The following is a 26,016-nucleotide window of genomic DNA, read 5'->3' as shown; positions in this document are numbered from 1 at the left end:
AGAGAAGAGTTAGTACTTTAGATATGAGAAATAAAACACCCTTCAGATTTATGTCTTCTGGTACCTTTTCTTAATACAGCAAAAAACTCCCTAGGGTTTTTCACATTCACTGAGCTGCATTGTTGAATAAAGCTTCATTATAGAGGTTCCTGCCACATATTATACAGTTATTTTTCTCTTGTGGAGTAGTGTTCTTAAATTTAATAGGCATGACCTTCAAGATCGTATTAATAGTAAGTTTCTGTATCTTCTTACTTTTAAGAAGGCAGCTTGACTTGAAAATATTAAGGCTTCACTTGGAAATATTAAGGCTTCACTTGGCAAAACCACTTGAGGAATTGGGATGGAGTGCTAATTTATTTTGGAGATTTTAAAGTTTTTCTTTTTTCTGCTAGTGAATAAATGGGCAAATCAGATATTAGGTGGTTTGTTTGCTGATGAAGTGAAAATTCGTTTCTCAACTTTTAATAAATAGACGTGAAAGATGGCAAAATGCCAAGATAAAATTGTAGCTCCTAGGATTTCGAAACAAAGAAATATACAACACATAGAAAATCCAGTTTTAATTCAAGATACATTATTCTGTTATACTTGCACAATGTATATTACAGATGATAGCAATATTACTGTGATCTATTAGATGCATATGGGTTGGGAGATGGGATGAGGTCACTTAGCTCCCACAGGAGAATTTTAGAAGACTGTGTAGTAACTACTTCCTGGAAATAAAATAGTTAAAGGATGTGTGCCCCAGAGGTAAGTGCCAGAGCCTGAAGCTTGCATAGCAGTAGTGTCTTGTGTCTCCTCCAGATAAGCTGTTCTAGTAGAATGAGGATTTTTAGGCCTAGTTTGGGGAAAGAAATGAAAAGTAGAAGGTTTTACCATCTTTTGGTTTTAGACTGTTTCTTCATGTTAGTACGTTATGGTGAAAAGAGCTGTTCATAGAGCCAGTAGCACAATCAAGGCGAATGTCTTGGCTCTGTTAACAAGCTTTTTCACTTAACCTTCCTGGAACTCAGTGATCGCTAACCTCATTTAAAACATGATAATTGAGCTTCTACCATATATCAGGTGATGGGGCTATGATAGTGAAAAAATATTAGATATCTAAAAATCTGTGGTTCTACATCATGTATTGCATTTTTTGCCTCTATGAAATTGAATCCAACTTTCAGGACTTACAGCAACAACTCAGATGAGCTTAAGGAAAACAGAGAGGGAGTGGGGTAGAAGATTTATTGGCCTGTGTAACTGGGAAAGCCAAATTGTGACACTGGTTTTAGGAATGGCTGGATTCAGGGATTTAGATGATGTCATAGGGACTTGATTCTCTTTCCATGTTTCAGTTCTCCTTTTCTCTTGTGTAGTGGTAAAGCTAAGCTGACGTTCTTATAGCTAGCGGCTAAAGAGCATCCTGTCTTTCCCAGCCTGTATTTATCCCTTCTTATCAAGCATTTTTATCTTCCCCTCTTCCCCTATCTAATTAATCACCAGGCCACCTTTGAGGTTGAGGAGGCATGACCATGTGATTGAAAATACCTATGTATAATAATAATATGGAGTTGTTTTTATTGGGTTTTTTTTTGCATGTTTTTATTTTTAAGCAGAAGGGGTAAGGAATTCTGAGTAGGCAAAACCAAATGATTTCTATTATATGAACAACAAAAAAAGTTTATTTTTTAAAAAGTTACTTCACTCATATGGCCATGATTTTTACATCTTTGCTCTGTTATGTGATCAAATGTACCGAAAAACTTAGGATAGGAAAGTTAGTTTCCCCATGTTGTAGATGTGCTTCTTTACAAAGAGGAAAAGACCAGGAGACGTAATTATTTAATTTAGTAAGGAAAAAATGTGATTAAACATTGTGTGGGTTAAAATGATATTTACAGCTGCCCATTAAAACTTTGTCCCTTGATCTATATGAAGTGTCCAGAGTAAGATAGGCGATGGTTTTATGTCTGGAAATACTGTACCCATTCTTGGGACTACATTGATAAATTTTAATATATTCAGACAAAGCTTACCGGAATGGAGAAGGCACTACAAATTGCATCATAAAAGCAGTGACAGAAGAACCTGGAGGATATTTCGCCTGAAGAGTAAACTTAGGTGTGACTTAATAAATCATTACAAATATTGGTAATTGAAAGATTATGTAGAAGAGGGAAATGTAGATGAGGTAGGGTGTGCTAACTAATGTTTATTGAACCTTTTTTATACTGTACTGAGCTTTTCTTCTCTTCAGTAGAGTTTAGTCCTTAATCTTCAGTAGTAAAAATTAGCATTTAACGTTAGTATTTCTGTGAAGAGGGAGTAGTGAAAAAAAAAATTGTATTATTAAGAGTTTGTTCCTGAAATGGCCTTTGAAGGGCTGAGAATTTGAAATGTCTATAAGTAGACAGGTCTAGAGCCTGTAGTAGAGACCAAATAATGCCACTATTATACTTAACCCAATTGACCTAAAGAAGAGATTATGCAAGTTTGTAAAGTGAATATATGTTGCAAGCATACCTTCTTTTTCTGGATATGCAGCTGGGATATTGTTTGTAGTCTGGTAAGCAATAGATATAGAAACGTGAGAGCCTAGGTAACTAAACATCTGAAATGGAAATAGCTTGGGCTCCTGTATGAGGAAGGATTAAAAAAGGACTCCTTAAGCTGGAGAAGATGTGACCACAATATTAATATATTGATGGGTAGTAAAAACAAGACTGATTTATTCACTAGTTTAGGAATCAGCTTCATAGTATGATACTTAAAAGAGGTTATTTTAGAGTAGGTAAAATAATCTCTACAGGCTGGACGCGGTGGCTCACAGCTGTAATCCCAACACTTTGGGAGGCTGAGGCGGGTGGATCACTGGAGGCCAGGAGTTCAAGACCAGCTTGGCCAAAATGGTGAAACCCTGTCTCTGTTAAAACCACAAAAATTAGCCGGGTGTGGTGGTGCATGCTTGTGGTCCCAGCTAGTTGGGAGGCTGAGGCAGGAGAACTGCTTGAACCTGGGAGGCAAAGAGGTTGCAGTGAGACCTCACCCCACCGCATTGCAGCCTGGGTGACAGAGCGAGATTCCGTCTCAAAAAAAAAAAAAAAGAAAAGAAAAGACTTTACAAATGACACCAGATTTCTTGTCACCAGTATATAGTACAGGTAAAGAAAAGAAGTGATTTAAGAAGAGTACGAGTATTTTGGGGGAAAAGGGGGGAAAACGAAGCTCAGGAGAGGATGGTAGACAGATAGTTTGAAAAGATCTCTTTGATATATTAGTTTTATATTTGGAAACAACCATAGGTTTTTTTTTTGTTTTTTTTTTTTTAAATAAAACACTACAGAAAGAATGAGAAAATTGTGTGTTAAAGAAAAGGGGACCTATTTAAAAAATACAAGTATCAAGGTAGATAAACTTATGAATGGCAGATTCATTGAGTGGGAATAAGGGAAATACAAGGGGGGTGAGGGGTATGTTTTCTGCCTTGAGGTTGAGACAATCATATCTTCCCCTAATTACCATACTGAGTATATTAACATTGTCCAGCTTTTTTTTTTTTTTTTTTTTTGAGATGGAATCTCACTCTGTCGCCCAGGCTGGAGTGTATTGGCGCGAGGTCTCACTGCAAGCTCTGCCTCCCGGGTTCATGCCATTCTCCTGCCTCACCCTCCCAAGTCACTGGGACTACAGGTGCCTGCCACCACACCTGGCTAATTTTTATATTTTTAGTAGAGATGGGGTTTTACCATGTTGGCCAGGCTGGTCTTAAACTCCTGACCTCAGGTGTTCCGCCTGCCTTGGCCTCCCAAAATGCTGGGATTACAGGCGTGAGCCACTGCGCCCAGCCCACATCATCCAGCTTTTAAGTGATGACTGTGGTTTCAGTTTATTCTACTTAGGAAATATAATTTAATAATAATATATTAAAATGAGATTTTTTTGAGAGATCTAAAAATCAATTGTATAATCCATTTCTTTGTTAAGAAGACCAATTTGAAAAATAGTCATATTTTTTAGCACTATACTCATGATAGTGGTTACCTATAATGGGAAAGGAAGGGGATAGAGGAGATGCGATCAATTTACGGTTTTTTTTTTTTTTTTTTCTTTTTAAGACAGGGTCTTACTCTTCACCCACGCTAGAGGGGCACGATCTTGGCTCACTGCAACCTCCACCTCCTGGGTTCAAGCAGTCCTTCCACCTTAGCCTCTTGAGTAGCTGGGACTACAGGCGTACCCCACCACGCCTAGCTAATTTTTTGTGTTTTTGCTAGAGACGGGGTTTTGCCATGTTGCCCAGGCTAGTCTCGAACTCCTGAGCCTCGAACTGCTGAGCTCACCTCTGCCTCCCAGAGTGCTAGGATTGCAGGCGTGAGCGACTGCACCTGGCCAATGTTTTATTTATTAAATTGGATGGTGGGTTCGTGGGTATTTTTTTTTTTTGAGACAGAGGCTCTGTTGCCCAGGCTGGAGTGCAATGGTGTGATCTCGGTTCACTGCAACCTTTGCCTCCTGGGTTTAAGTAATTCTCCTGCCTCAGCTTCCCGAGTAGCTACAGACGTGCACCACCACTCCCAGCTCATTTTTGTATTTTTAGTAGAGATGGGGTTTCACCATGTTGGCCAGGCTGATCTCAAACTCCTGACCTCAGGTGATCTGCCTGTGTTGGGCCTCCCAAAGTGCTGGGATTACAGGTGTGAGCCACTGTGCCTGGCCATGGGTATGTTTAATAAAGTTCTTCATACCTTTTTGTAGGCTTTAAATATTAGGAAATAATTCTGCAACTTTTTATTATATAAAATGTTCAACTTACATATACCCTTCACTTAGATTCAGCAGTTTTTAACTTTTTGCTGTGTGGGGTTTTATCTCTACATCTGCATATCTATATTTATATACATACTTTTTCCCCCTAAACTCTTTGAAAGTAAATTTCAAACATGATGACATTCCATGCCTAAATATCGCAACATTCTTAAGAATAAGGATGTTCTTTTACATAACCATTACTATTTTCTTAAAGACCGTGATAATTAATTGTTACGTGATAATTAATTCTATTATGTTAACGTAATATCCAGTCTGTATTCACATTTCTTTAGTTGTCCCTAATATGTATGTGTTTGATAGTAGTTTTAACTATTGTATAATAAAGGCTCACATACAGCATTTGTTTTTTTTTTGTTTTTTTTTTTTTTTTTTTTTTGAGATAGAGCCTCACTCTGTCGCCCAGGCTGGAGTGCAGTGGCGCAATCTTGGCTCACTGCAAGCTCCGCCCCCTGGGTTCATGCCATTCTCCTGCCTCAGCCTCCCGAGTAGCTGGTACTTACTACAGGCGCCTGCCACCACACCCTGCTAATTTTTTTGTATTTTTAGTAGAGATGGGGTTTCACTGTGTTAGCCAGGGTGGTCTCGAACTCCTGACCTCGTGATCCATCTGGCTCAGCCTCCCGTAGTGCTGGGATTACAGGCGCGAGCCACCGCGCCCGGCCATCATTTGGTTCTTTTTTTTTGAGACGGAATCTCACTCTGTCACCTAGGCTGGAGGGCAGTGGCACAATCTCGGCTCACTGCAACCTCCGCCTCCTGGGATCAAGCAGTTCTCTGCCTCAGCCTCCCGAGTAGCTGGAATTACAGGTGTTCTCCACCATGCCAGAGACGGGGTTTCACCGTCTTGGCCAGGCTGGTCTGGAACTCCTGACTTTGTGGTCCACCCGCCTCAGCCTCCCAAAGTGCTGGGATTACAGGCGTGAGCCACCATGCCTGGCCCAGCATTTGATTGCTGTGTCTCTTAGTCTCCATATGGAATCTTCCGTCCACTGTTTTTTGATACTAACTTTTTGAAGAGTCCAGGCCAATACAGTTTTCTGTTGCCCTTTTAATTTACCTTTGTCACCTGATTTCTAAGAATGGACTGAAATGATTCTCTTAATTATATCTTGCAGATTATTATTGTCTAATTATTTTGAGAGTAAAACTTGTTATACTTTAAATACATGCTCTGTTTGGCAGGTAGGTATTATTTAGAGCTCTTCCTGCTTTATTCATTTCCAGTTATATATAAGAATGTAATGATGATATGCACATTTGATTGTTCATTGTTAATGTTGCTTAAGAAAGTGTTGATTTTTTTTTTTTTTTGAGACGGAATCTCTGTCAGTGGTGTGATCTCGGCTCACTGCAAGCTCCGCCTCCTAGGTTCACACCATTCTCCTGCCTCAGCCTTCTGAGTAGCTGGGACTACAGGCGCCCACAACCACGCCCGGCTAATTTTTTTGTATTTTTAGTAGAGACGAGTTTCACCATGTTAGCCATGATGGTCTCGATCTCCTGACCTCGTGATCTACCCGCCTTGGCCTCCCAAAGTGCTGGGATTACAGGCGTCAGCCACCGCACCCAACCAGAAAGTGTTGATTTACTTAGGGTATAGTCAGAATGATTCATTTCAAACTTAGTGGCATGTATGGGTTATCTGTTTAACCATAGGAAAGATGGGGCATAAGCAATTCAAATAAATTCCAAGAATTGAATTAGTATTGGCAAAGAACTGAGTTTATTTTTTGGATTTGACAGTAGCCTGAGTAGTTCTCAGGTTACTTCATATATTTAAATCAGTTCCTTTCTTTCAGCTGTGACGTAAATTTTTACTGGCAGGGCACTCCATTTGTTGTATTTTCCTAACAGTCTTTATAATGAAGAAAAATCGGTGAGTCATTTAAAATAGCCTTAATGAGATTTAATTTTCTTAAAACAATTGTTAAATTTTAATGGCAAAATAGTGCTTTCAGATTAGTCTGGTTATAGGAGAAAAAAACTTAAAAATTTTTTTGTATAGACAAGGATGTACATGGTGGAAGTCATTTCTGAAGTTATGATGCAAGAGAAGTGCCTGATGGCATTTGTAAATACAGATCTTTGTCTTAATGGAACTTGAATTCAAGTAAATGAAAGCTATTTGCATTTTCAAAGTAATTTTTACAGATACTACATTTAAAAATAAACTTTAAGACCATATTCTTACATTTTGAAACATCCTGCCCTGTGTACTTGAAGATACACAATATTCCATAGATGCCCAGGAGAGCTTGCATTTTTGAGTAGTTCTTGTTCATCCCCCTGCCTTGCAAAGATGGTACCCTTGTATAAATTTAAGTTGTCATGTGTTTAATTAATTAATGCTGCTAAGTGAGTATCTTCAAGTTATAGTGGGACTGGATAACGAATTAAACAAGAACAAAAGATGATACAAATCTACATTACAGGAAAGATAAGTATATTATCTTCATGTTGAGGAAAAACTTAATTGGAACTTTTTGTTCATTTGGACTAGTTGAGATTTTGATTTTATGGAAGTAAGACTGAAATAATGAGTATCAAATATGCTTCCAGTTGTAGCATGCCCTATGTATCTGCTAAATTTTCTTTCTGAGATTTTCTTGAAGTTGAAATGTTATTAAATAACATCTTTGTACTTCTTACTGAGATAGAATGTTCCCTTTTTAGATAATAAAAATTTTAAAACAAACAACTGATTATTTTATTCTCATATCCTTTTGCTAACTTGTGAATTGCAATTTGGTTTGGGATTTAAAAAATGTTTACTTTTTTTACTTTTTTTTTTTGAGGCGGAGTCTCGCTCAGTCGCCCAGGCTGGAGTGCAGTGGTATGATCTTGGCTCACTGCAAGCTCCGCCTCCCGGGTTCACACCATTCTCCTGCCTCAGCCTCCCAAGTAGCTGGGACTACAGGCGCCCGCCGCCACGCCTGGCTAATTTTTTGCATTTTTAGTAGAGATGGGGTTTCACTGTGTTAGCCAGGATGGGGTCAAACTCCTGACCTTGTGATCCGCCCGCCTCAGCCTCCCAGAGTTCTGGGAAAAATGTTTACTTTTTAAGCAGATTTGAATTTACTAAAAGATGCAATTCAAGTTAGACTTAAAATTTTTTTTTTTTTTTTTTTAAGACGGAGTCTCACTTTGTCACCCAGGCTGGAGTGCAGTGGCACGATCTCGGCTCACTGCAAACTCCAGCTCCCGGATTGAAGCCATTCTTCTGCCCCAGCCTCCATGGTAGCTGGGACTACAGGCCTGTGCCACCACTCCTGGCTAAGTTTTGTATTTTTAGTAGAGATGGGGTTTCACCATGTTGGCCAGGCTGGTCTTGAACCCCTGACATCAAGTGATCCGCCCACCTCGACCTCCCAAAGTGCAGGGATTACAGGCGTGAGCCACCGCGTTCAGCCTTAGACTTAAAAATTTTTAACTATAAATTATTTTCTCTTGCTAGGAGGCAGGTGGAAGTCATCATAAAGTTTCTGTTTCACCCGTCGTCCATGTTCGAGGACTCTGTGAATCTGTGGTGGAAGCAGACCTTGTGGAAGCGCTGGAAAAATTTGGGACAATATGGTAAGGACGATAGGGACTTCATGTAGATTGAAAACAGTGTGGTAGAATAATCCTTACTTGCTTGTTACAAGCCTTGATGTTTAGCATAGTAAATATTGTTTGTATATATAAACAAAGTAGGATCTATTGTTTGCCTATGACTGTATTTCTTTGGAACGTTTTAAGCCTGCTATTTTTAACCTTCCTGGGTGATGCATGGATGTATTTTTGTGGAGCTATCTATGATCACTTCTCACTCCCCAGCAAAGTTGTATAAAGAAATTATGTGCACTTTTCATCTGATTTTCAAATGAGTACATGAGTCCTGTTCAAACACTCTTTAAACCAGTGAGTTGATTACACGCTTCATCTTCAGAGTTTCGAGTAGTGATGCTTAAATATTGATTTTTTTCTTCTTCATTTTGGAATATTTAGGAATTGGCAACTAAAAGTAAGTAGATTAAGGGTAGACATTATTTGTTTAGGTGCATATTTCTGTAAGTTCTTTTGTTTATGTGCATACTACTATGAGTTCTTTTTATTTTTTGAGACAGGGTCTCTGTTTCCCAAGCTGGAGTGTAGTGGCACATTGATGGCTCACTGGAGCCTCCACCCCCTGAGCCCAGTTATCCTCCCATTTTATCCTCCCTAATGGCTAGTGCTACAGACACATGCCACTATGCCTGGGTAATTTAAAAAAAAATTTTGTGGAGATGGGGGTCTCTTAACATTGCCCCAGCTGCTGTCATGGACTCAAGCTGTCCTCCCACCTCAGCCTCCAAAAGTGCTGGGATTATAGGCTCTGAGTTCTTAATGCAAATCGTGAGCAATATTTTATCCTAGTTTGTCTTCCTTTTGTGCGTTGTATTCACACAGGTTCCCCCTGTCTCTTCCCACACCTGGTGTATGCTTAATAATATTAACTTAAGTGAAAATGTAATTAGAAAAGTGAATCTGCTGCCAAAAATAGACACTCAAAAATTCTAAATTATTTTTGGAGTATGCCCGGCTGTTGTTCTTTTCTTAGTATAGGTAATCTAGAGTTGATTTTATTATTTTTTTCTTGATGAATATGTTTAGAGCTTTTATTATAGCTACCGAAGACACAGATTAAGTTGAAGTATATAAATAGAAGAGAAATTTCAATGTATTTTCTCAGATACTTAACCCTTACTGCTTCAATTTTATAAAAATTCATGGTTAAGTTTTTGAGTATTGAGAGGATAATGCATAGATAGTGAGGTAGTGATCAGAGATATCCAGTAGAGTATATCCAGCAGAAATGGATTATTTCTTCAAAGGAATAGTAGTATTAGGTGATACCTTCCATCATGGTATAATTTTATTTTCTTGGGTGACCTCATTGAGATGTAAATGACTTGGCAAACACACATTAACCTTGGACGTACAAATTGAGAATCCATGTGGGCATAGTAAAGTTTGTATGTTGAAAGTGTATCACTAAGTTGATTATATCAATTCTCAGTCATTTGGAGTGGATATTGGAATTAAATCTGTGTGGAGAGTTACATATTAAGTAGACAGACTCCTTAGACCTTTAGTCTTGCTGTTGGCAGTAGACTAACCCTAGTCTCTATAAGGACCTTCTAATGATTATATAAGTGGCACGTTGTCCTGTGGAATTATAAAGAGGTGGGTGTCTGTGGTTTATTTTTCTTCTATTCTTGTATATTTAGGGCTTTAAAATTTATTTTCTTAGGCAGATGTCAGAAAACAAGTTAATGAGCAAATACAAATGGAAACTTTGGGAAGCAGTAACTATTTTGATGTTAATTAGTACCATGACCTGAAGGTTAGGGATTAAAGAAAGAACTATTTTAAGTTAGTAATTTGAATTACTCCTGGGTGGCCTTTGCAATTTTAGACTCTAGGTTGTTTGATACTTAGTCTCCGCTAAAGTCTTCTGTATGTGAATGTCATTCAGTTAATTTGCGTCATTTGCCCTCAAGATTGGTAGTTATGTGTTTAGAAAAGTCTGTGAAATAATTGGAACAAATTAGTGTGTAATTAAGAGCTTAATTGGCATAAATAAGTATAATAGGAGTTTCAGTTGTATGAAATGAACTTGCATAAGAGGTGGCTGCTATTAAGGCTGAAAGAACCCTGAACAGACTCCAGTAGAAATTTTGCTTCAAAATGTTACAATTTGGGACCTTTCCCTTTATTTAATGGAAGGTGTGGGATTATAAACAGTATAGAAACTGTTTATATTAAAATGGCGAATTACCAAGTTCAATATATAGTATGCTTATATCTAGAAACTAGATGCATAGGAAAGAAGCTCAGAAGAAAATATAACAAGATACTAAGAATGGTTGTGTTGTGTCAGGATAAAATTGCTTGTATTTGTTAACTTTTGTTATTTTTCTATACTGTATGAATTACAATCAAAAGAATATTTAAAATATATTCTAAGTCTCTAACAGGCCAATAAATAATTTACTTCTGTACCTGTATTAGTCTGTTGTTACATTGCTATACTGCTATAAAGATGTACTTCAGAGTGGGTAATTTATAAAGAAAAGACATTTAATCGGCTCATGGTTCTGCAGGATATACAGTCTTCTGCTTCTGGAGTGGCCTCAGAAAACTTAGAATCATGGCAAAAGGTGAAGGGGAAGTAGGCACGTCTTTATATAGCCAGCAGGAGAGAGAGAGAAAAAAAGAGAGAGGGAGAGAGAGTGCGCACACAAAGGAGGAGGTGTCACACACTGTCAAACAACCAGATCTTGTGTCAGGATACAGCACTGGGGGATAGTGCTAAGCTATTAGAAACCACCCCCATGATCCAGTCACCTCCCACTAGGCCCCACCTCCTACACTGGTGATGACAATTCAATACGAGGTTTGGATGGGGACACAGAGCCAAACCATATCAGTACCTTTATAATTTTTTGTTTTCATATGGCGTTATTAGCATAATGACATAAATTTAGTTAATACATTTAGATATTAATAACCAACTTTTTTGTTTCGTGAAAGACGATTTTTTCTTCTTGAATTTCTTTAGCGTAGACCTGATACCAGGGTTTTCTGTTTTCCATGTGCAAGACTTTAGAACTTCAGTGAAGCGTCTGTGTTTCTAAAAGGAATGTCTCCTGGGATGTATATCTTGCACTTTTAGTTGGTAAATATTTAAATCCAACACCTTGTTTTTGTACTTCTTTAAGTTTGAATGATATGGTTGGGGAAAACTAACAAGCCCGCTAGATAAACAAATATGTGCCAGCCTCTGTTTCTAGCTTCTGAGGACATAAAGATGAATGAGGAAAGATTAAAAAAAAATAATACAGTAATAGTTACCTTTTATTGAGGGTGTACAATGTGCAAGGCAATCTACTTAGCAGTTTGTATGTAGTAACTCTAATCTTGACAATTCTCCAAGTTTTATCAATGAAGAGGCTGACATTTATTATTATAATAATTTGCCAGGCTGTAAGGTGATCTGTTTCTTATTAATACCGTACCATTTGTCAGTTTCCACAGTGTAGCAGTAGGTCCTGGATGCCTGATTGAGAAACAGTGATGTCACTGAGTACTGGACCCGACATTTCTTTGGCCTTCTGCTATTACTAAAACCACTTAATTGTATTTTAAAGCATTTTTAAGGTTCTCATTCCTGTGAATAGAGGACATGTTTCCCCCATTGTGATCCATGTGCTGTGTCTGCCTTTCACCCTTCCTTTACTTCTTTATTCTTCATTTCCTGTTGTAAAATGTATCTCCTCCAAAAAGAATTACTTAATGTGTTGTATTTTGGGGTTTTTTGGCTGCTTTGTCTCTCTAGTAAAGAGTATACTATGAAAAGTAAACATCTTACCTTCCTGCTCATAGACAATCATGATTGCCATATTCTAATGAATATTTTTCATGGATGGTTAATAGTAAAAATGTTTCGGAGGGGATTATTTGTATGAACTTTGGAACTTTGGTCAGTCTATAGTTGCTTCCATTTATATCTGTTTTAAAAGTAAAGTCAGTTCTTAGCTGTTAGTGTGGATGTTTATTCAAGAAAATTCAAGAGAGGTTAGTAGTTTCTGCTGTTAAGTAGGGATTCTCTCTGCCAACCTTCTGTTGAGTTTAGTCTCCGTTGGTTTCTGTGTCTTTGAAATTTTCTAATACTGCTTCGGAGTAGCACCCCAAAGAATAAACTGGGTTGTCTTGTTAGTAACTAATAACAGGTAATTGTTTTTGAGGAGATTATGAGGTAGATAAACTTAATCACTGGGAGATAAGCTTTCATATGTGTACATCTACCTGGTGTACCACAATTCTTTGGATGATTTAAGAGTTGATTTACCTTATGCCTGTAATTGCAGCACTTTGGGAGGCTGAGGTGGGCGGATCATGAGGTCAGGAGATCAAGACCATCCTTGCTAACACAGTGAAACCCTATCTCTACTGAAAATATAAAAAATTAGCTGGGCATGGTGGCGGGCATCTGTAGTCCCAGCTACTAAGGAGGCTGAGGCAATAGAATGTTGTGAACCTGGGAGGCGGAGCTTGCAGTGAGCCCAGATTGCGCCACTGCATTCCAGCCTGGGTGACAGAGAGAGACTCTATCTCAAAAAAAAAAAAAAAAAAAAAAGTTGACTTCCATTGAACACAGGTGGTGAAGAGTACTAATCTGTGGGATTTGACACATTTTTATTAAAGTCTGCTTTTACCTAATTGAGAACAAATAATGTTAACGGAACTTCCTGTGTTTTTGTGTTTCCTCCTTATCTCCCTTTTCAGCTATGTGATGATGATGCCATTTAAACGACAGGCTCTAGTGGAATTTGAAAACATAGATAGTGCCAAAGAATGTGTGACATTTGCTGCAGATGAACCCGTGTACATTGCTGGTCAACAGGCTTTTTTCAACTATTCTACAAGCAAAAGGATCACTAGGCCAGGAAATACTGATGATCCATCAGGAGGCAACAAAGTTCTTCTGCTCTCAATTCAGAATCCGCTTTATCCAATTACAGTGGTATGTGTTTCAGTATGACAAATGAAATTAAAAGTGATTTTGCAATTTGTGTCCAGAGTGACTGATCTGTAGTTTTTCCATTACCATCTAGATACTAGAAAATAGCTTTTTTAATTTTGAAAATTAATCTTGACTATCAAGTTTAATGAACAAAGAAAAAATGCTGAGCACTATAGTTAAAAAGATAAGCACAGTTGTCATAATTAAATAGGCACATTGAAATTTTTAATGTATAATCAGTACCAGTGTTGGTTTTGATAATAAGGAATTATAGAGAGACTTGTTTGAAATGGTTCAAAAAATCTCTGTCACACATATGCCAGCATATGTATAAGAACATCTTCTAGGTAATGACAGAATCCCATGTTACGGTAAGATGCACATATCATTTTGAACTATTTTGCAATAGCTTGTTAAAAATCTGTCTTTGATTTACTTTAAATTCCCTGCTTCTTTACTCTTTTGAAAAGTGTTACTGGTGATAAGCTAGTAACACAGACACTTGATTTTTGTAATGAATAGAAGAACATCATAGTAAGGGAAACTTCAGTTGGTATCATATGTAGTCTGGGCATATGATATTGGGACATAAACTTAAAGCATAAGATATTCTTTAGATTTACTTAGACATTTTGTATCTTAAATATAGACTTATAAATATATAATATTAATATATTTATAATATTCAGTGTTGGGAAAACATATAAGTAATACAGTGTAGGTACTCTGGTTTTTGTTATATCTCTGGTGTGTAACAATGCAACTGTAAATTATAGGTGCTCAAGAAATTTCGTGGTAGTTGAATAATTACTCCTAAGTAGGTATTTAGAATCTTAGATGACTCAGGCGTCTTGTTTAGTGACATCTGTTTGGTCTTCCTTGGGTCTTTTCTTTATAGCCATTATCCCTTGAAAAATGAGTACCAGAGTTGTTCCAATATTAGCTCTTAATACATATTTATTACTATAATGCAAGTGATTATAATATTAAACATTTCAGAGTCACATTTGGAAAAAATACTCATTGATTATAGTTTCGGTTTATTTTATATCATCAGAAGTTATTTTAGTCACCTATTAAGAAAGTAACAAGGCCGGGCGCGGTGGCTCAAGCCTGTAATCCCAGCACTTTGGGAGGCCGAGACGGGCGGATCACGAGGTCAGGAGATCGAGACCATCCTGGCTAATACGGTGAAACCCCGTCTCTACTTAAAAATACAAAAAACTAGCCGGGCGACGAGGCGGGCGCCTGTAGTCCCAGCTACTCGGGAGGCTGAGGCAGGAGAATGAGCGTAAACCCGGGAGGCGGAGCTTGCAGTGAGCTGAGATCCGGCCACTGCACTCCAGCCTGGGTGGCAGAGCAAGACTCCGTCTCAAAAAAAAAAAAAAAAAAAAAAAAAAAAAAGAAAGTAACAATTGAGGATTCATTTAGGAGATGAAATAGGTGACAGTGCTTTCCAAATGTTCCATTGGAACTTCTTTAATGTGGGTGTATTGTGTAGGTGAAGAAATAACTTAAGATTTATTAAAGTGTAATAATTTTAGGCCAGTATGGTGGTTCATGCCTGTAATCCTAGTATTTTGGGAGACTGAGGTAGTAGGATTCCTTGAGCTCAGGAGTTTGAGGCAGCCTGGGCAACATAGTGAGACTCTGTCTCTACGAAAAATGAAAAATTAACCTTGTGTGGTGGTGCATGCCTTGAAGTCTCAAGCTGCTCGGGACGCTGAGGTGGGAGGATCGTTTCAGCCTGGGAAGTCAGGGCTGTAGGGAACTGTGATCATGCCACTGCACTCTAGCCTGGGCAACAGTGTGAGACCCTGTCTCAAAAAAAAAAGTAATTTAAAAATCTAATTTTATTAATAATCAGTAGAAATGACATCTTGACAGTTGATGGTTTTTAGGTAAAACGAAGTATAGCATTAATGTTTTTCCAAATGTAAAGTGTGAAGAAATCTTGTTCTTTTCCTTCATAGGATGTTTTATATACTGTCTGCAACCCTGTTGGCAAAGTGCAGCGTATTGTTATATTCAAAAGAAATGGGATACAAGCAATGGTTGAATATCCTTTATTTGTAAATTTTTATTGATGTGTAATTCATGTGGATCTTATTTTTTCTGGCTTAAGCATTTCTAGACTTTCTTTCTAGAAAGAAAGAAAGTTTACTTTCTCCTCTCACAAAAATCTACGTGACTTAGATTTAAAAAATGAAACCAGTACTCATAGGGAATTTTACTATTTATAAGAATGACTTGCTACCAGAAAGCAATCTAGTGCTTCCTCTTTAAGCTGTTAAATAACACTATTTGAAGATATGTACACTTGTACTATTTTGGAATTTATCCCAAGTGAACTTTTCTGACTCTCTCTTTAAAATAGTTTGGAAGGCCGGGCGCGGTGGCTCAAGCCTGTAATCCCAGCACTTTGGGAGGCCGAGACGGGCGAATCACAAGGTCAGGAGATCGAGACCATCCTGGCTAATATGGTGAAACCCCGTCTCTACTAAAAAATACAAAAAACTAGCCGGGCGAGGTGGCAGGCGCCTGTAGTCCCAGCTACTCGGGAGGCTGAGGCAGGAGAATGGCGTAAACCCAGGTGGCGGAGCTTGCAGTGAGCTGAGATCTGGCCACTGCACTCCAGCCTGGGCGACAGAGCGAGACTCTGTCTCAAAAAAAAAAATAAATAAATAAATAAAATAAAATAGTTTGGAAGTACCAAAACTTTAGAGTCAGTAAAATCTTACCTTTTTTTTATTGAACCTTTAAAATGGTAGTGTTTTATGTAAGAACTTCTTTATGTTAAATTTGTCATACGTTGAGTAAAAAGAGCAAGTTTTACAAAATAGTATAGATAATACTCTTTCCCCAAGCTGGACCCATCTTGAAAAATAATAATAAAGAGAAAACCCCAACCTACGTGTGCATGTGTATGCATAGAAAAAGGTAGGGATATACAGTAGACTCTTTAATAGTGCTTACTTCTGGCAAGGCACTTTTGTTTTTTTGTTTTTTGGCCTTATATACCTTTGTGATTTTATTTTTTTAAAATTATGGGCTTAAGTAATTTTTTAAAAACACTGATAAAATTTTAGATAAAGTATTATAAAACTCTGCCTTCTCAGATATATATAAAAATCATGTATTTTGTTTTGTATTATTTTGGCTCTTAGTAATGTTCTTCTTAAAGAGTAAAATCTTTTCTGTTTCAAGGTTGCAAGTTGTCCTTTGCTAGGGAATGGGACCATGCTCCATTATCTCCTCTGCTTTCCAATTTATAAAGTACTAATGATGACCTAAAAGAATTAAGGTAGATAGTTTGGTTGTATTGTTTTCTTTGGTACCCTTGATTATTACTTTTTTTTAAGACAGAGTTTCGCTTTTTGTTGCCCAGGGTGGTCAAGTGATTCTCCTGTCTCAGCCTCCCGAGTAGCTGGAATGCCAGGCACCCGCCACCACACCCGGCTAATTTTTGTATTTTTAGTAGAGACGGGGCTTCAGCATGTTGGCCAGGCTGGTCTCAAACTCCTGAGCTGCCTCAGCCTCCCAAAGTGCTGGGATTACAGGTGTGAGCCACTGTGCCCAGCCACCCTTGATCTTAAAAATAAATTCTCCTGGCCAGGCGCAGTGGCTCACGTCTGTGATACCAGCACTTTGAGAGGCCAAGGTGGGTGGATCACGAAGTCAAGAGATCGAGACCATCCTGGCCAACATGGTGAAACCTTGTCTCTGCTAAAAAAAAAATAAAAAATCAGCTGGGTGTGGTGGCGCACACCTGTAGTCCCAGCTACTTGGGAGGCTGAGGCAGGAGAATTGCTTGAACCTGGGAGATGGAGGTTGCAGTGAGCCCAGATTGCGCCACTGCATTCCAGCCTGGCGACAGAGCAAGACTCCGTCTCAAAAAACAAAACAAAACAGACAATTCTGTTAAAATTCATCCTGAAATAGGTAAAACATTTCCAGAAATAAAAGAACTATTTCTGATTATTTTCAATCCTGTCCTTTGGGAGTGAATAATGATTAAGTATCAGATACCTTAAACCAAATTTCCTTAATAGAGCTTATGTTTGAATCAGTCCTTTGTGCCCAGAAAGCTAAAGCAGCACTCAATGGAGCTGATATATATGCTGGATGTTGCACACTAAAAATTGAATATGCACGGGTAAATATTTTTTTCAACACCCTACCAAAGAAATATTTATGCTTTGGATATACAGTTTGAACTTACATTATTTTCAATCTTAACAGCCAACTCGTCTAAATGTTATTAGGAATGACAATGACAGTTGGGACTACACTAAACCATATTTGGGAAGACGAGGTAGGTATTTTATGCATTTTAGAATGTACTTAATCTGCTGACAAATATTTACATGCAGTTAGATTCTTTTTTTCCTGAGATGAGCTAGTTCAAATGAAAACCTTGTTGATGAATGCTTTTGTTGCAAAAGGCCATGTAATGCTGGAAAATAACCTTGAACATTAGTGCCCCCTACTGGTATGTACTGAGCTATTTATATTTAGTTCAACAAGGAGCCCACACATTCAGGCACGCCCGCAGTTCAAGGACTTGCATTTCTCCAAGCAGCTCTCTCTCTTTGGAGGAGAGGAAACTGATTCAGAATATTCCTTACAAACTGCAAACTTGCACACTGCTTCTCTATGGAAAGGACTTTCCCCCAAGCTGGACGAGGCATTAAGAAGGATAGAGGACTCCAGCAGGCTGACTCTACACTTCATCATGCACAACATCGGCATCAGCAAAAAGCCCTCTGAAAAACTCAGACTCGCAATTCACCTTGACTGCATACTGCATGCACCATCACCCCAAGTTTTTAAAGGAGGACACTTAACAGTACTTCAGAATTGCATGGGATGAACACCATGATAGACTGTGCCCATTTATTCAAGTTGTATGTATATATTGGTCTGATTTCCCTTAAGGTTTCAGTTGTAGAAATTAAGACTTTCCACTAACGGAAACTAGACTTCATCTGCAATGTTGTAAATCTTAATGCCCATTACTGTAACTGTTTGCAGCTTAGATTCAAATTGTTAATTGGCAAATAATGAGGACCAGTTTATTAACAGGTCTTGGGAATTGGTAACGCTCAACCAATCCACACAGATAGTAAAAATAAAAGGATTAGAAAGGTGCACAATTGCTGCACTTGTTTACTTTTTAAATTTTTTGTTTTTTTCTCAATTGTGGACACTGAACAGAAATTCTAACATAATGAAAAGGTGCATTATATGTGAAAGATGTTCTTCTGTGTGGTTTGATTTTTGTAAAGTGGCTGTTTATAAGTTGTCACTTTTTGTAACAATTTAAGGTTATCACTGTGTCAATTTGTGTAACTAGAAATTTTGACATTTCAAATGTAGGTGAAAGTAACATGTCTGTTCAAGGTAGAATATATTTAAACTTGATAAATCTGAAAATAAGAGCATTTCATTTGAGATGCATCTTCACCTATAAGTGCTAGATTTCATGAGCATAAATTTGACTGATAAAATTGTTCAACTAACTGTGTAGCAATTCTGGAATATACAAATTAAAATGTGGATCTTGTAAAAACAAGGGGGCTGCAGTATTGGCTACATCTTAACTACAATATCAGTGTTTGAACCACACGTTGGAAAAACTCAAGTATGTCTGTAAAAGTCAGTGACTAGAAAAAAATTTTATGGCATACAATATATCTTGGGCAGTGGGTACTCTATAGTGCATGTACTCTAGCAACAAGAAAAAGACAATGTGATGATTGATCTTTTGCATGTTTGCATATTTAGGACTTCTACATGATTGGCTCCTTTAACTCTCAATTCCCAGGAAATGATCTTGCCTCATGCATGAAATTGCAAATAGATTTGTTTTGTAATGCAGCTTTGGCTAGACCCCATGTTTTTCACTACTTATGGAAATCTGCTTGGCCTAGCTAGGGTTGGTGCAGTTGATGTCAGTATTAGAAAGCAAATTCTTAGCACTCAAACAACAGGACAAGTGGTTGATGAGAAATCTCTCACTTCTGTCAATTTACAGGTTTTGACCACTCGGTTTTGGTTTTTAAAAAAAAAATCTCATTTGAAATAGTTTTGGTTGCGGTTTTCTCAGGGTCTCTTTAAACAGGTATAGATAAGCTTATTTTAATAGTGTTTACATTTATTCTTTTGAAAGGTCTGAAGTTTACACAAAGCCAGCTGAGGTTAGTTCTTCATATAATTCTGGTTGGTCAGATAAGTTTGGAAATGTGTAAGGTAGATCAGTGAATAGTGAATTATAATTAAAGCAAGTAAAAGAGTTTTAGTTTATGTTTTCAAGGAAAGTTTTTTGTTTTCTAATTCCTTACAGATATTTGTCTTGCAAGACCATAACAGTTTATGTTTTTGTTTCTGTAGAGCTCTTAGCTTACACTCAAGTTGATAGCTATTGAAACTGTTAGGTTGCTATCCCCAAATAAAGACCTTCATAAACTCTTTTTTACCAAAAAAAAAAAAAAAAAGCTCTTTTAAAAACATAACTTCACTTTTTTCAAAGCCCTTTTCAGCTTGAGTTACGTTTTAGTGTAAAGAATCCCTAACCAGGATGCCAGGGAACCCCTCCAGAAATCTTAAAACCTGTAGATAGGTGCATCTTTTTGGGGAGAAGGTCCACAGCTTCCATCAGATCAGTTGACTCTAGGAAAGCTTACCACTGTTTACAAACTGTTATATTTAGTGTTCAGCTTTCTGCTCACTTCTGTTTTACGTGACCTATTAGGTAGTGAATACTTCAAGTGAAGTGAATTACTAATGAGAATATTTGGCTGAAAGATACCTTGGAAGATAATCTAACTCCTTCATTTATGAATGAAAATTGTTTCTGTGACTATACAGCAAACTAGTGGTTTAAATTGGAATCATCTGATTCCTTACCCAGTTCTCTTTCCTTTATGGCACACTGTTAACTGTATCAGTAAAACTGAGTCATGAAGACATTATGGTTGTGGTTTTAAGATTCCTAGGTCAGATAAGGAATTGTATTTAGTGTTTGATGGCAAATGCTTAAGCAGAGGAACATTAACAGAATGGATTAGTAGGCTAGATTGGCTCAAAAGGAGTGAGACTTGCATGATGAGAGATGTTAGAAGCCATGTAGTAGAAGGAACTGTGAATGTTAAGATTGAAGAAGAAATGACTTTGGGGAAATGGGGTTGGGGGGACAGTCATAATAACTTCTCGAGCATTTAGAAGAAGTTTTGGACAATGACTTAATTGTCCAAAAGTAAGGCCCCAAATGGGGTAGAATATGGGTAGAGGATCAATTGCTATACAATATAAAAATTAATTTTCTCACAATTTAGGGCTATCTGGAAATCTTCTTATTGGTTTTGGGTAAGCAGAAGCTAAATGGTCCCAACTGACAGAGATGATGTAAAAAGAATTTTTACATTGAATAAAAGTTAAACTAGATGGTGTCAGTCCATTTCAGTGCTACAATAACTTGGAATACGTGATTAAAACTCTTACTTCTCTAGACTGAAGTGAAAATTAAAGTATTTCTCATCTCCCATAAACCTCATTTGTTTAAGTGACTAAGGATATAGGTAAAGCCTCTCTGAGTTTTCAAGGATTAGAATGACCAGAGTCTTAAGATTCGTATTTTTAAAAATCTTATTGGGCACTGTAATTTCATCAGCAAACTTTCTAAAAGTATTGTACAATGATTTTTAAAATTTACTAACCAACATGCGAGGTGCTATTTTAGAAACTTATAAGTAATTTTTTTGTTGATGTCTCTAATTAGATTTGTGAAAATTGGCATGCTTTTTCTGAAAATGTAGCTAGAATAAAAATTATCCTTTAGAGTATTGTAGTATTCTCATCCAATAATGTAGCCCCCTTGGTTAGCTTTATCTTGGCATCTTTAAAGTTTGGGGGTTGCTCATAGTCCTACCTGGTGTTAAGGTCAATAGACAATGACCTATTCATGATATAATATGAGCCAGTGATGTGAGCATTTTCAGCTCTCAAGTCAGATGTTTGTAAATATGTGCATATACATGTAAAATACTCTGTGTTTACTGATTGTGAAACCATGTAATACAGGTTGTTGTTGGCTTATGCTGAAACTTCTTGAAAGAAGCCCACTTTGAAAATGTGTTGCTGTTGAAGCTAATAGTATGATTCAGGTACTGTCTTTCAAAAGTACTGCACTTAAAGCTTGTTTTAAAGACATGTATTGGTAAAAACGTCTGTACAGTGTCAAACCTCTAGCATTGTGTACATTCACTTTCTGAAAAGTATCCATTCTTCCTTAAATTTGAAAGTGTGATTGTATTTGGCATTTGCCAAAAAGATATATTCAAGTTAAGTGGAATTTGTTAGATAGAATTAATTTTTTACACTCTTGGTGTTGTATTTAAATTGGATATGAATGGATGTTTAAAGTTAACCAGGAATCATATTTCTTTTATGAATTCTTGTATTGGATGTTTTGAATGGGTGTTTCCCATCTGAGAACTCTGTTAAGTACTTGGGTCAAAATTGTTAAAATCATGTTTCTACTTTTGTGTCAGATAGAGGAAAGGGTCGCCAGAGACAAGCCATTTTGGGAGAACACCCTTCTTCGTTTAGACATGATGGCTATGGTAAGTTGTCAAGGCAGAAAGAAGGTAGTATAGATGAACTGTTTGACTTGCTGCATTTCTGATGAAGTATGGCACATTTCTTGTCTCTGTATTTTTCCTGCGCATCTGCCTCGGTTTATATGGGATCAGTCCCTTATAATGTACTCCCAGGACTTGTCCAAAATTTGTTTTCTTAGGATATTGATTATAAAAAAAATCATTGAGATAAGTGAGAGCTACTAGTTGGGGATTGAATACTTTTTTGCCATTATATTTTGGTTTGGTTTTGATTTTTAATGGGTTCTGGCTTGTAAGAGGACCAGAAAGAAGAATTATTGTTCAGTAAGTGTATTTTCTTTCATTCCAGCAATTAGGAACAAAGAGGAATTTTGAGTAATAAAGGCAGAAAGAATAAGGTATTTGTCAAAAAGGAAACATGCTTTTGGTTAGACTCACCTTTTAGTTCTATAGCTGGTATTTTGGCTTCAGTTAATTTTGTTCATATTTATTCCCCTTTTAAAACTTCTCAGCTTTTACTGTTTGCTACGTTGACAAGGTTATGGAACCTAGAATAATAATCTGCCCCAGGAAAAAGTTAGGTAACATTAGGTATCAAACTATTGTTCTTATAAGTAGATCTTTTAACTAGCTGTAAATGGTTTTAAAGTATTCTTTAGTTTTTAGTGGTAGTTATTGACTCTGCCTATTCTGTGCTTTAAAGTTGAAGCACAATACTATTAAAAGTGGCAGAAAATAGAAATTGCTATGTTGTAGTCTTGGGATTGGTCACTGAAAAGCACCTGGTTTTGCCTGTTGTCCTAAATGGTTCAAATTGCCTACATATTTACTTTAATGACCATTCTTAGCTGTGAGTTTTAGCTTATTTTCTAGTGTTTTTCTTTTGAACTCTAGGAGAGTGTGTGTGTATGTGTGTGTGTGTGTCTTCAAGGTTCCATAGTCTATACGGCAGAAAAGATTGAAACCATCTCTGTTTTGTCAAAACAGTAAGTGTGGTATAGAATGAAAATCTTACTACAGTTGGTTTAGTGAATGTGTACCTTGATTATTTTTCTTAGTCCTGTAACAGAGTAAATATTAAACATGGTTGTATGGGTAGTTCTGATCCTGCAATAAAGAAACATTGGGTGTCTTTTGCACTTTGATAATGGAGGGTTACAAAAAATTTGCCATTACAAGTTTGTAGTATAGTTGTAGAGTCGTGGCAGTCAGCTGAAGGCTAAAACCTGGTTAAATATTTTGCCAAAGGGGATTAGAAACATTTGTGAAAGAATAAATGAAGGACAAGGAACTCTACTGTAGTAGTGTGGAAACAGATTTTTTCTTAGTATAAGTCTGCCTTCCTTTATAAAATTTTTACCGAAAAATAGTATAAACAAAATATGTTACATACCCTGCAAAAATTTTTTATTTTTAAAAAGCCTATTGTGAAATTTTTTGAGAGTTGTGGGATTGTGTTAGGGAGGGTATCCATTCTGACCTGTCTCCATTAAGATATTTAACTCTGAGGTTAATTTGTTCTACTTTTCTAGGGAAGTAAGCAAAATGGGGTATAGGAGGAAAGAGAGTGAATAAAGAGGAAGAGAAGTGAAGTAAGATGAGTAATAGGGGAAAAAGCAAAGATGGGGATGTGTGCTAGTGATATTGAGCCTTTTAACAAATATTGCAAATCACAAATATATCCCTTCAGATCAGCAGTTCAGCAAAACAGGTTTACTTGCATTTTGGAATCACCTTATAGATGACCTTTGCTTTTCCTATATGATGACCTATAAGGGAATAGAGTTAATTATGGTTCAGGACCTGTAGATTCCATCAGAGTAAGTTTATTCATTGGTTTATTACAGCAGTATGAAATCTATGTGAATCATCACAATTCTTTACATCTTTTAATTTGGGAAGCCCAGACTTAATGATATGAGCTGGTAGAAGCTTTGTTAGTTGAACCGTGGCAGAAATTGATATATAGATTTATTTGCTATAGGCTCAAGAAGAGTTTGTGTATTAATTTGTAGCATCTTTGGATATAGTTTGTAGACCAAATATTTTAAAGCTTAAAAGATGAAAAATGTCTTCAAGATGTTAATACACCATTTATTTTTCCACGTCAGTTTTTTAAATATTTGAAGCATTAGTTTTTTGAACACACAGACTTTCTATTATCAATTTAGTATAGAAAACTTTTAAAAGACTTCTGATTTTTCTTATCTTAAACAATATAGGTAATAATTTAAGTAGTATAGATAAGGTAATTTAATAATGATGGTTCAAAGTCATAATTGTAAACATCAGTTATTCTTTTGGACTGATTTTGGTTGTTATGTAGGGCTGTAGATCTCAGAGGTTTTGGACCTTAGCCACTATACATAGAGTAAAAGTTTCCACTGCCTATCTACCATGTGTCTTTTTACTTCCATGAAAAAGAAAATTCAGTGTGATGATGGTGAAGTGTCATTACTGTACAAGCAAATGGTAGGTGGTGGGGAGGCAGTATATTATGTATACGTACTTTTGCATTAGGAATAAGAATAATTGATATTTGAATCTTGGTGTGTGTATAACAGTCTAAGAGGCTAAAATATGTAATTACTAAACAGTCGCTCATTTGGATTGTATTGTTAAACTACCAATTGCCAATAAAAGGAGTAGTTGAAATCCATGACCAATTTAAGGAGACACTGATGATGATACATTGATAAAGTATTCCTCCCTAAAACTGCTGAAATTCACACCGTGTTTGCGTGTGTTTGGTGGTAGTGCTACTGTGTTGTTATGAATGGCAGCTGTTATGAGAATACCAAAAATTGGAGTCCACCATAAGCTCTAATAGTATGTTATGAATACCAAAATTTAGTAGTTCTTAGTAACTCACTTAGTAGATAGATGACAGTTGTCCCTTAGTCTTATTTACAAAAAGTGCAACTCAGTGGCATTGCATACTCTTTAGTTCTTGAGAAATGGAGAAAGGACTTGGATTTTTGGATTGGTTTTGCACATCAGGGGGACCTTTGCATGTACCCCAGACGATGCTTCTGTTATAATTAACTTAGGAGCACCTAAGATGTGTAGGGTTTCTGTTTCTGAGCTGCATGTCTCCTTCTTAGTTGCTGCTTTTGAGTTTCTCTGTCTTCTTATTGCTGTAAAATGTGCCCTATGCCTACTTTGAGTGTCAGTTTCTCCACCATCATTTCTTTTCATTCTACACTCTCGCTTTATTTTTTGTTACTTTTATTGTGGATGGGAAAAACAGATAAAGTTGTTTAAAGCTACTCTAAAGTTAGCAAGTTGATTCTTAATGAGGATTCTCAATGTAAGAAACACAGATTTGTGTGTGTGTTTCTGCTGAAATAGTTTAGATACTCAGGCATTATTTCCTTCTGGGTTTTTGATATTGTTTCAAAAAATGGAAGTTGTAGAGTAATAAGACACCTGTGTGTAGTTGAGTTATTAACTAAATATAGGGTTTTAGTTTCCTAAATTAGAATCAGGGGAATAAGATACCAACCTGAAAGTACACAGTAAAATATATTCAAGGAAACAACTTTTCAGTGGGACTGAAGAGGTTCTTTTTATTATATCTGTATAGAGATAGCTTCCTAGATTTCACTGTACATGTAATATTATTACTCCTCCAAAAGACATTGGCAGGAGGTTTATTTTTTATTTATTTATTTTATTATACTTTAAGTTCTAGGGTACATGTGCACAATGTGCAGGTTTGTTACATATGTATACATGTGCCATGCTAGTGTGCTGTACCCATTAACTCGTCATTTACATTAGCTATATCTCCTAATGCTATCCCTGCCCCCCTCTCCCCACAATAGAACCTGGTGTGTGATATTTTTTAAATTTGAGGTATAATTTATATACAGTGGCCCCAAATTTTACATTCATTTTCTTAACCCCCACCCCATTGCCTTTTTTGTTAAACTATCATTTTTTCAAAATATAAACTCATAGCCTGGTGTATGCAGGTATAGGTCAATATATATTGTATCTGGTGCAAATGAATACAAATTTTAT

General features: G+C 36.8%; 1 protein-coding gene across 6 annotated transcripts in view; it reads left to right on the top strand.

Moving 5' to 3' along the window:
* HNRNPLL (heterogeneous nuclear ribonucleoprotein L like) overlaps positions 1 to 26,016 on the top strand; it is a 40,053-nt gene that overhangs the window by 3,904 nt on the left and 10,133 nt on the right. For 5 of the 6 annotated variants that reach the window (XM_030921274.1, XM_030921279.1, XM_030921278.1 and 2 more), the window contains 6 exons: positions 8,276 to 8,394; positions 13,132 to 13,369; positions 15,343 to 15,428; positions 17,429 to 17,525; positions 17,612 to 17,684; positions 21,922 to 21,993. In XM_030921274.1, the coding sequence (XP_030777134.1) occupies positions 8,276 to 8,394; positions 13,132 to 13,369; positions 15,343 to 15,428; positions 17,429 to 17,525; positions 17,612 to 17,684; positions 21,922 to 21,993 (685 nt within the window). The remainder of the gene's footprint in view (positions 1 to 8,275; positions 8,395 to 13,131; positions 13,370 to 15,342; positions 15,429 to 17,428; positions 17,526 to 17,611; positions 17,685 to 21,921; positions 21,994 to 26,016) is intronic. The other variant, XM_030921277.1, reaches the window with a different exon arrangement.

Source organism: Rhinopithecus roxellana, chromosome 17, assembly GCF_007565055.1.
Source record: "Rhinopithecus roxellana isolate Shanxi Qingling chromosome 17, ASM756505v1, whole genome shotgun sequence".
NCBI classification, from domain to species: Eukaryota; Metazoa; Chordata; class Mammalia; order Primates; family Cercopithecidae; genus Rhinopithecus; species Rhinopithecus roxellana.
The sequence above is the reverse complement of the archived record's forward strand: the minus strand, read 5'-3'. Positions and strand labels throughout refer to the sequence as shown.